The sequence below is a fragment of the Centroberyx gerrardi genome, chromosome 4, assembly GCF_048128805.1.
Source record: "Centroberyx gerrardi isolate f3 chromosome 4, fCenGer3.hap1.cur.20231027, whole genome shotgun sequence".
Lineage (NCBI taxonomy): Eukaryota > Metazoa > Chordata > Actinopteri > Beryciformes > Berycidae > Centroberyx > Centroberyx gerrardi.
The window spans coordinates 16,961,699-16,973,365 of record NC_136000.1 but is presented as its reverse complement, the minus strand read 5'-3'; the positions used below and the strand labels follow the sequence as shown (position 1 = coordinate 16,973,365).

At 43.8% G+C, this 11,667-nt stretch overlaps 1 protein-coding gene across 1 annotated transcript; it reads right to left on the bottom strand.

Annotated features, from left to right (window-relative positions):
• Positions 1-957: 957 nt before the first annotated feature.
• Positions 958-7,393, bottom strand: LOC139933216 (uncharacterized). The gene is made up of 16 exons (XM_071927271.2): positions 7,300-7,393; positions 6,928-7,142; positions 5,932-5,988; positions 5,750-5,842; positions 5,491-5,577; positions 5,257-5,367; positions 4,806-4,976; positions 4,234-4,324; positions 4,044-4,150; positions 3,724-3,924; positions 3,464-3,595; positions 3,046-3,124; positions 2,733-2,923; positions 2,613-2,633; positions 1,095-2,143; positions 958-967 (listed from the first exon to the last, which is right to left on the bottom strand). The coding sequence occupies exons 1-16, from the start codon at positions 7,391-7,393 to the stop codon at positions 958-960; spliced, it is 2,709 nt and encodes a 902-aa protein (XP_071783372.2).
• Between the last annotated feature and the right edge of the window lie 4,274 nt (positions 7,394-11,667).

The following is an 11,667-nucleotide window of genomic DNA, read 5'->3' as shown; positions in this document are numbered from 1 at the left end:
TGGAGCTGTTGCTCATCGTCATTCACCACCACCACCCTGAATTTCACAGCCGGTCTGGGAATTTGAACAAGTGACTTTCTGATCACAAGCCCTCCTCACTAACCATCCATTAAGAACCTTAGCCCCAAAGGTTTTTATAGACAACTTTTTGGATGTGTTTGTATACATGCATGTGGTGTTAGAGGAAGTACGGTACTACGGTAGGTGAAAAATCAATGTTTAATAGCTAACCCCATGTCAGAACACGAGCTGGCAGATTGCTAATTCACCAAGCACATTCACACACAAACAGTCACAAGCTGCATAAAGACAAAGCAGTTTGCTGTTTTTCTTGATTTTTCTTCTTCTTTGAATGTGATCAACTTTCTGTGCACTTGTGTATGCAGTGTATAAAAAATGACTGCTCATGGCTCATTGTTTCAGTCAGATGATGACTTTACTCAAGACTGAGGCAGCTTGTATGGAGAGTAAGCAAAACAACAAAACACCATTAGTGCTGCAGCGCACTGAATGGGAGTTTTGAACATACTCCGCAGCTATTAAAAAAAAAAATACAATCTCAGTATTTGGAAACATTGGACGACAATATATCTTGATTTAAGACAGGTTGGGATACTTGTGCTATGCTTATAATCTGTGTATATGTTGTATTTTTTTTTAAATCTAAGGTAGTTAGTTTGATTTAAAGAACAGTAGGAATAAGTTTGTAACTATAACAACACTGTGCAACCAAGGTCATTTGATTCCTGTTACCTAGACTAATTGTGTGTGATGAATGGCCAACAACTGCATTTGTGTTATGATTCATCATCTTGATTGTGTGGTGTGTGTGTGTGGTGGTTGTGTTCATATGTTTGTATATATACAATGTATGAATGTATGCATGTGTGCAATATCTTTTTCTATGTGGCCACTGTATTGTATGTGGTGTGTATGTATTCTGTCCTCTTCCATGCTTCAGCAGTACCTACAGTACAACAGAACCACAACAGAGTGTACAACAGAGTGTTTCTCTCTTGCACAATCGGTCCGCTGACTTTCTGCTCCATTTCCCTTCACTTCCTCCGTTCTCTGTCGTCTGACCCGTCACTCACTTGCTAAATGAGATAAAAGTGGGATTCAAACGAGCAAGCACTCTCAACAGCTCTTCCTCGTCGGACTGTAATTCGTCGTCACTCTCATTGTTCTTGTCTGCATCTTCATCACCCCGAAAACCATCGTCATCCACCTTCCCCTCCCCCTCCCCGCGGCCGTCCTGGGTGGTTCCCGAGTTTGTCGAGGGCCTTCGCTGCTGAGATGGACTAACGGCGTCTGCTGCCCCCTCTGGCTGCCCCACAGTGTGGGTTTGGTCCGACGATGCGGAGGGTAGGTCTACCTGACAGGGTGCGTCTGTACATGGAGGTGTGGCGATGGGAGACGTATCGATGTGTACCAAGTGGACCTTTAAGGGTGCATGCTCTGGGGTGGGTGGGGGTGTGCTGGTCTGCTTTGGGTAGGGTGAGGACGCTAAAGGCGAAGCTGCCTCTCCTTGGGGATATGAGGGGTTTGTGGGCGTTTCCACACCAGGTTTGTGACAGGGTGAGTCTATCTCTGCTGAAGCAGTATGGGTACGACTACTCGGAGCAGTAGGAGAAGATGGAGGAGAATAGGGGTTGACGATGTTGGTTGGTGTAGTTTGTAAACCAGGAGAGATGACAGGTGGAGTGTTAATGACTTCAGGGGGCACAGGGCTGGTGCAAGGTGGTGCAAGGCCTTGATTGGCCTCAGTAGAGTCTAGAGCTGTATCAGATGTCAGGGTTGGAGAGGCAACATTCTCTTTGGGCGGAGCGACATCTTGAGCCACATGCGCGGGGCTCGCATCCAAAACGGTTGGGTGAAAGGTGGGTGAACTAGAGGCCCTTTTGGTTGGCGTAGAAACGTTGTTATTGAGGATGAGAGGGCTGCACAGGGTTTCTGTGGGGATGAAGCTGGTGTCAGGTGCAGCGGTCGTGCTGGGCGGAGTCGGGCCTCGGCAGGGCGGCAGGTCCTGGTGGATGTAGATGCCAGGTTTGTCCTGGTGGCTGAAGGAAGGGTTGTAGGTTCCGAGTTCTTCATTGCTGAAGGGTGTGTCATCCATCTGCGGCATGGGGCTGCGGTGACTCACCTAGGGAGGGACAACAGGCAGCAGATCAATGTTTGGAAAAAGCACAACATCCTGTAAGATGTAAGAGATGTAACACTGGAAAAGAATAGATTCCAGCAACACTTGCAGCACTGGCAGCAAACATTTATTAGCAAAACCACCGCGTTTCAGCTTGTGGCCTTCATCAGGGTTTATGAGGGTTTATTTTCATCTTTTCGTCATGTAAGAGATGTAAGCCATTTATTAAGTTTTAGTAAAATCATTACACTTTAGACTTGCAACCTTCATCAGATCATCAGATCAGATTTATACTTAAAGTAGCAAGTTGAAAGACCACGGATTCGCTTTTCACAAAGACACTGCACTGTTGCAATGGAGATCACGACTAGTAGACACAGGGTTTATTAAGGAGTGGGACAGAAGAACCAGGACAAGAAGGAGAGGAGGAGGAGTACAAGGATGAAGAGGAGCTAGTAGATTGATAACTCACCAGTTGGAACCACCGTAAGCTCTGTAGGAGTACATGGAGAAGATTTCAGTAACACAAGCTTGAACAAATCCTGGTAAATATGAATTTAGACGACATTAATAGAGTGATTAGTGATCTCACCACATTGGGGTGTTTGCCCTGGGCCACACAGCCTCTCTCCAGCGGGTCCTTCTGCCCCTTGTGCCTCCTCATCAGCCATGACATCACACACAGTATGCATCCGAGTATGGTCATGAACACGACACTCAGAAGCAAAGCTTTGCCCACTGTGCAGCCGCTCAGACGGTCATCTCCCAATGGACTGTAAGGAACTGCAGTGTCCATGCACACGCACACACAACACACACACACACACACACACACACAGTTTTTTTTAGTTTGCAAGCACACAAACAATCAATTGTGTGTGCAAGTGCATGAGTGTTCTCCTTACTTGCTTGTCCTTCAGGTAACACCTCCACCACTATAGTAGCATAGGCGGCATCACCTGACTCCTGGTCTATAGCCGTAACCTGCAGGGTATTATCATCTTCATCATCATCATCATCATCATCATCATCATCATCATCATCATCATCATCATCATCTTATTTTTATTTTTACTACTCTTGGTGAAAGACAAACAGCTAGTGTACTGCAGTGAATTGGATAACAACCTCATTCAAAGATATTGCAACACATAAATGCTGTTTGGTAGGTTAGGGTCAGAATAGCTGTTAGCTGTCAGAATATGACAACCTGATGCAACAGGACATGTTTGTTGAGTATCTGTTCAAGCTTATCCTTGGCATGTTTAATCAGGTGTGTTGTCATAGTGCTGGGCTTGGGCAAATGCTTCCTCTGAGGCTCACCTCTAGAATGTGCTTCTCTTTTGGTTTGAGTTGATCGGACCTGGCGATCAGAAGCCCCTCCTGTGTGACTTGGTAGAAGTCTGTGTGATTGGACGTCGGACTGAAGGCAAAGTAGATCATGGGATTGAATCCCTGCCAATTAGTGGAGTTAGAAAAAAAGGTGGGTGGGTAAGAGAAAATTAAATATAAATCAAATAACAAATTGCTTGCAGCAGTTTTGTGCTGTGTGTGTGTGTATGTGTGTGTGTAGTAGTGCATACATGCATAAAGTCCTGGTCCTCTACACGTAACATCAGTACTTTGCTGCCATAGGTGTTGACCAGAGTGGCGGGGCTCTTTCCTTCGATTACAAAGCCATGGTATTCATCCGTGTCAAACTCTGGAAGAAATTGGTTCACCGCCAGAACGCGGACCAACGCCGTGGCAACAGTGTACTTCCTGGGGTCGTCATCCTGGTACGCCTGGGCGAGAGATACAGAGATAAATAAAGAGAGAGAGAACAGGGAGAAAGATGCAGAAATAAGGAAAGATGGTTGGTATCATTCAAGCTTGACACTAATGTCGAGTACATGAGTCTCACCATGACCTCCAGATGAAGCACAGGAGTAGTGAGTCTGTCCTTCACCACCTGAGTCAGTCTCATCTCCCCCGTCTCTTTGTCCATCAGGAAAAGGCCTTCATCGTCCCCTGGCATTAACAGAAAGACAGTTACAGATAAACATGCCAGCGCATTGCATTCTACTTTTGACTTGTGTCTGTGCATGTGGTACCTGAGAGGATGGCGTAGCTGAGTGGGGAGCTGAGTCCTCTGTCTCCATCCACAGCATGAATGGGACCAGGAGAGAAGTCCAGAACAATGTCCTGCAGCAGGACACACATTTAGACCGCTCCTAATCACAGACTCACATCACAGCTCAACAAAAATAGACCCTAAAACAATAACCTTGTGAGACGATCTGTATCTTGCAAGTGAATGTTACTCTATGTTTTGGATAGAAAAGGGCTCCAAATGATCTCAAAGGGTTTTCAGAATCAGAGTTGCAATCACTTTTATTCACCAAGTGCAATGGGTGCAGAAGAAATTTGACCTGGTTCATTGATCCTGACACATTGCAAGACAATTACATAATACATGGTTGACTGAATGTGCAGTCAACACACCACAAGTATAAATTCAAAGACTTAGAATTGTTCCAGTGTAGCAGCATTGAAATAGTTGGTAACACCTGCATATGCAAAGTAATACTATAGGTTAATGAATAAATAGCAAAAGATCCATAATGTGCAAAACAACACTACTACTATGTATTCTGTGTAGCTGAGGGAGTGCTGGTCAACTGACCTCGTCCCCCTCTGTGATATTGACTGTGTACACAGGGTTGGTGCAGATGCGGTTGGACTCGTCCTGGAAGAGCAGTGTGCAGGGCAGGAACTGCGGGTACTGGTCATCGCCGTCCAGCACTGTGATGGTGATGGTGGTGCTGGTGTTGAAGCGCTCTGCAGTGCTCATCTCCTGGAACAATCCGGATTCAAGATTTCTTTAGAGGTTTTTACCTTATTCAAGATTATATGATGGGGAAATGGATGGAGGCATAAATCAAAGTATGGTTTATCTTCTGTAATCAATCATCAGGAGCATCAGGAAATGAAATCTGACTATATCAATTTGCAGGACGTTGAGGGAGGATGATAGAGAAAGAAATGGATGGATGAAATTGTTTAGAGGCATATATGTATGAGACTTACTGTAGCTGTACAAACTATATAATATATATAAAATGTTCATAGCCTACCGAGGCATGGATGGTGACGGTAAGCAGGGTTTTGGTCTCATAGTCCAGAGGCTTGGACAGCATAATCTCTCCACTGTTAGGGAGATCCATCTTGAAATACTCTGCATCGGGCTGCAGAACACACACATACACACACACACACACACACACACACACACACATACATTTACAATGATGCACTGGTCATAGAATTTATTTATTTTTTTAATTTAAGAATGTAGTCGTAGAGCTTACTGATGTCTGGTCAATGGAGTAAATGATTATGTCATCATCTGCATCCGTGGCCTGGACAGTAAATACTACAGTATTCACAGGAATCAGCTAGACAGAAAGACACACAAGCAGACAGGCAGGTAGGCAATAAGGCAGAGACATTAGACATTAGACAGTATTTTAATCTCTTGCGTTTCATGTATGTGTGCAAGTCTGTGTGTGTGTGTGTGTGTGTGTGTGTGTGTGTGTGTGTGTGTGTGTGTGTGTGTGTGTGTGTTACCTCACTGAGGATAAGAGATTGCACAGTGTTTTCTGCGAACACAGGTGTGTGATCGTTCTCATTGAGAATCTCCACCATGATCCTGTACACACTCTAAAACACCAAAAAGACACATACAGGTTTTAATCTGCGATGACACACTGAGGAATAAAGGGTGAGATAAAGGAGTGAACTGTCTCTACCTGAAGCGTTTCCTCTTCATAACATGCCAACTCGGCTATTAGGACGGGAACCTGCGCCTGAGAGATATAAAGACAGAGAGAGATCAATAGATTGATAGATAAATACAGGAAGTGCTCTATTATCAGTCCCTTAACAGTGGTGGATGAGTACTTAGAAAAGCGCTATATAAATGTAACCAATTATTATTATTAACAGAGAAATCCAACTGGCAGAATATCTCAAAAATAAAAAAATCATAAAGAAATATGAATTTGAACAAAATAAAGAATCAGTGACCACAAACTCATCATTATTTAATCGTGGAGGAACATGTGTGACACTGAAACAGAAAAAACACCTATCTGTAATTGTGTTTTGTGCGGACCCCAGGAACAAAATACTATAATTTTATGTTTACTTTTTATGCTATACCTTTTATACTATGCTTTTATTATGAGTACCAGATTTTATTGATATTACCATTCTCATTGTTTTTCCTTCATTTATCTATTATTTACCACTGTCTATACTTTGGCAACACAAATGTATTTACATCATGCCATTAAAGGAAGTGTAAGTTGAAACTGGAAAATTGGAAAGGGAAATGGAAAGAGAGAGAGTGAGTGAGTGAGAGAGAGAGAGAGAGAGAGAGAGAGAGAGAGAGAGAGAGAGAGACTCCTAATCTGACTGACCCTTTAACAGCTGCCATGATTTAAGACAGCTGGCCAGGAAGAGGATGACGGTAAGAGAGATTGTGTTCAGTCCAAGGAAGAGGTGATGAGGTTCAATCTCTGTTAGTTTGTTCTAAACTTAGTTACAACATCCTCATTGCTGCTCCACACTACATGCATTCCTACAGATACTCAGAGTGTTAAGACTTGCCATTGTGAGGCCTCAGTAGTTCAAAGACACTAAAATCAGTATCACTTTCACAATATCCATAGTTTCCCTATTATAGTCAAATTGCAACACTGTTGTGGATCAGTATTCGAGGGGGAACATCCTAATGTCTTCACCTCTCGGTCAAGGACTTTCTCGGGCGATGTGTTGAGCCGCAGCTTTCCTCCATCCAGGAAGAACCAATCAGCATCCTTTCCGTTGAGGCTCCAGCGAACCCCGTCCCCAGTGGTGTCTGTGGTGAGCTCAGCGATGAGCTCTCCTGCAAGGCTGTTTTCTCTGATGGTCGCAAATATGTCTTGACCATCCAAGCACCCACCCCATCCGGACATTCCTGCAAACACACACACACACACACACACAGACACACACACACACACACACACACACACACACACACGTACACAGAAGGAAAAAGACACTAATTCTGGCCAAGAGCTGAACTCTAAATCAGGTGACTGAAGAGTGAATCTGAAGTAAAATGGCTCTACCTTTGGTTGTGTGCAGACGCAGGAAGACCAGCAGGGAGCAGACAAGAGCCTTGCCTAAAGACAGTCTCCATGGTTTTAGCTGAGTGAGGGCCATCCTTAGGCCCAGCAGGCCTCAGGACCAGGCCTGGGCTCAGTCAGGCCTCAGGAACCACTGCTGTCTGTGCTCAGATACAGAAAAACAGCAGCAATTTAGGGGTCTTAACAGGGCTCATTTCCCCTTATGCAATATGAATGAGAGGGCTAGACTGAGCTTTAGTCTGCGACATGACGGTAACATGTCTTAAGAATCATTAAGTTAAGACCCTCAACCCTCCTCTCAACGTACATGCACACACACACACACACACACACACACACACACACACACAGTACACTCTGTCCTGTAATTCCCCCAAATCCCCTCTAAGTGGGTTTCTCCCCAGCTTTCCCCAGTCTGAGAGAGCAGGCCAGTAGAATAGCACTATCCCTCTTCTCATTCTTCACCTCTCTCTCACCTCATTCCTCCTTTTATCCTTCCCTCTCCACCTCGTCAGCAGGTTGCTATTCTGACTGTTGATTTGCCTCAGACATGCTCTGTTAATCCTTGGTATATTGAAGATGCTCAGTGTAGACTTTTCTTACCAATATATCACTGTGAAATGAGTTGTGACGTGCTCACAATCAAACAGTGCTGTCGCTGTTTCCACATGCACAGAGATGTAGGAACGTCAGAAACCGTGCAACTAAGCAAGAACTCCATGACCTTGTGATTTATTTGGAGTGATAGTGAATCCTCTTGCCCTGAGCTCTTGGCAAAGTCTCTGCCTCACAGACTCCTGCTTACAAATTTAACCAAACTGTAATATAAAGACCAAGATGAAGATGAAACAGTTCAACTTCAGACAGCCATATAGAATGTAATGAAAACAAGCTGTGTGTGCATATATGTCTGTGCGCACAAGTTTGTGTATGCATGTTTGTGTGCACATGGGAGTGTATGTGTGTGTGTGTGTGTGTGTGTGGGTGTGTGTGTGTGTGTGTGTGTTTGAATGTGGAGGGGAGGGGAGGGTTGTCGGGATGGGAGGGGAAGGGGGCTGGTACTTCCTACCATAACAGTAACTCTACTGTATAAAAACAATGCATCAATGGGAGGAATAGCAATGCAAATACATAACCCCCCCCCTCACACACACACACACACACACACACACACACTTGATTCAGCGTCACCATACATACAAACATAGCTATCTGTAGTCGAGCTCAGCTGACTGACCTGTTGGTATCAAATCCTCAGCAGGCCGTCTGTCCTTCTCCATATCCTCCAGACATGTGGTCGAAACAGCATCACTGGTTCATGCACACATACACACACACACACACACTCGAAGCCACTCAAAAACCCAGATGGAAGCTTCTAAAAATGAATGAAAGAAAAACAATGGACACACAGACACTGACCCCCCACATACATTAAAAAGCAGACAGCAGCTTACGGTGTGTATCCTGGATTAAGCATCAGCTCAGAGGCTAAAGCCTGGGGGCGGGGTTTAATCAGTCGAGGACAAAGTGTTAGCCAATCAGATTACAATATATAGAGGGGACAGGAACCTAACAGTGAGGTCACAGCCTAGAGTCACAAGTCAACTCTAGGGATTTGTCTGGTACTAAAACACACTTGACCGTCCTGAACAGTTTCTCAAGAAACCTCTACTCAACTTCTCAGCTCTTGTTCAGGCTCTATTTACTATATTGTAGTAAATGCCATTTAATTCAGTAAATGGAGTCTTGGTAGCTTGTGTGTGTGTGCTGTTGGTGTGCTGTATTATAAATGTACACGTGTATTTCAGTTGATTTCAGAGGTTAAACATGCCAATAGAGTCTAAGCATGTACGCAGCCAGTGCCTGTTTGCGTCTTTGGGGTTTGTTCAATTAGCGATCTCTGACGCCTAATAGGGCCTGACAAGGGATTAGCTATCAAACATTGGCTGTTCACCTCCTGTAGATTAACCCACATCCTTTAACACACTTGTACCAGCATGTGCAAGCACACACACACACACACACACACACACACACACGAACACACACTTAACAGGAGTGTGTCTGCAAATATCTTTAGGGCCACAATGATGAAAGCATGTCTGGCTCCATGAGAAATGTTTGGGTTAGTGCAGACTTGTAAGCGTAGTGAAAAGCAGAGGGCGGAGGATTGTTCAGAGAGCGAAGTATGCCCCCGGGAAAGGTCAGGGATAACACAGTCTGCAGACAGAGCATTCCTCAGATAATACAAGTGGTCAGAGATGCCATTTATAGGCAGCATTAATGGTATAGTGGAGACAATGAGCCAAGGCCAGCAATGCTCTTTTATTATGTCTGGCACATCACACAATCTTTTATAAGTATGGACATGTTATTACATTCAAATCTATTTGCTGTGATAAGCTACAGTTAACAGTATTTGAGTAGATTAATTTCACTAATTTCGACTCATTAGAGCAGAGCATAATTCAATAGCGTGTTGTCATGTTTTCTGTGATGTGAAGCTTCTATCGTAACGGCTGAATAAATTCCACTATCTGAGCCTTCATCTTGTTCTGTGCCTGATTTTAAATTCTTTCATTTATCACCCCACTGCTTCACACCTTATAAAATACAGTAAGACTCGCCTTCTGATGTGGATGCGCCCCCATAACACCTCACCTACAGATACACTGTCTTCTCCAAAAGCAGATCACCCACCTGCCTCAGAGTGCTCCCTTGCACCAATATACACCCATGCTTGTCACATCACAAAACATAGCAACAGAGTATGTTTAAACTCTCATTTAATAAAGTGCAACATTCATTATTTCTGTATTGTCTCATTTATCTACATTCTGTACACTGTAGCACTATGCAAGCTGCCCCATGTCATTTGTTTGAATGTGTGGGTGAATCACTCTGATTTGAAACAATGGGCCATGAGAGAAGTCATCGCACACAACAAGCAAACATCATGTAATGCTTCATAGTAATAGATACAGAACCATTGTGTTTGTATGCTGCTATGGCTGGAAGTGACCATTGGATGTCAGCAGAAGGGTGGTTAACAAGGTCAAGTGGACATAATGAGGGATGGTTGGGCAGATAGTGGGTTGGCACTGAGGACTGATTCATCCACACATTCCTTTTTTTTATTATCATTTGTGTGTTTTGTTTGAGTTATAACAGTCTCACTTGAACATTGTAAGAAAAAGCAATCATTAAAAACCAAGCTGAGGGCTTGTGGAAGAGTACTGGACTCTAAGTGAGATATCGAACTAGACAAAGCTATGAAAGGCTGCTTAGAGCATAATTCAAACGCATATGAAATGTTCACACACTCATTTGAAGTACATACACATACAAACTCACGTTGTACTACATGCATATGACTAAATACTCACACAAAACACATGCATTTTTCTTATTAAATGCAATGCATTTTATTTCATATGTGTGTGTCTGTGCATGTGAACCGCAACGATTAGGTAATGCCCAACACTGCCTCTCAAACAAACCAACTTCCATTTAATGCATAGCAGATAGGCTACTTGCGGTTCACAAGACAAAGGCCCATTGGTTACAAATGTGCATGAGAGCAACATCTTGTTCCTGTAAGCAGTGTTAATGTTCCTCTGAGGAGCATGGCTGCAGCCTGGTGACAGGGGGGCTGTTTAATACTCAACCATAGCTCAGTAAAGAGCCCAGCAGTAAACAGAGGGAGATCCCCACCATGCTTTCATGTTGCTGTCTGTTTGGTGTTACGTTAAAAACCGATCCCCATCTGAGCCAGCAGTTTCTGCATTCCTGCAGCTATATCCATGAGAAATCTCTTATCTATCACCCTGTTGTTCTGGAAGTGCAGCGGCAATATCCGGAGGGATCGGGTGTATGCTGAAAACACTCTGAAACTATTATATAAAAACTATAAACTATATACTATAAAACTTTTTATGTGATTATTACAGACTAGCAGGCATGAGTCATGGATGAGGATTGGTTTGGCATCAGGGGGGTTGGGGAGGGCTGAACAAAAATCAGGTGTTTCTTTATAGATGTGTGATATCATAGCATCTCATCCTCATTGAAGTCAAGTCTGGCTCTCTTTCGATAGATATAATCACTAAACCCATCCTGTGATTACTGGTTTCTCAGTCTAAGGGGCATCAGAACGATAAGGGACTCTTGTGTCTGGTACATCCATTAGGAAACACCTGGACATCCTATCATCACACCAAAAATACTTCCATCGTTGGCAAGAAAGTAAAACATTATGTCTGTGTTTCTGTTTATGTGTGCATGTATCTGTGTGTGTGTATGTGTGTGACTGTCTTAGAGCTGTCCAAAGTTCACGTGGGTGCACTC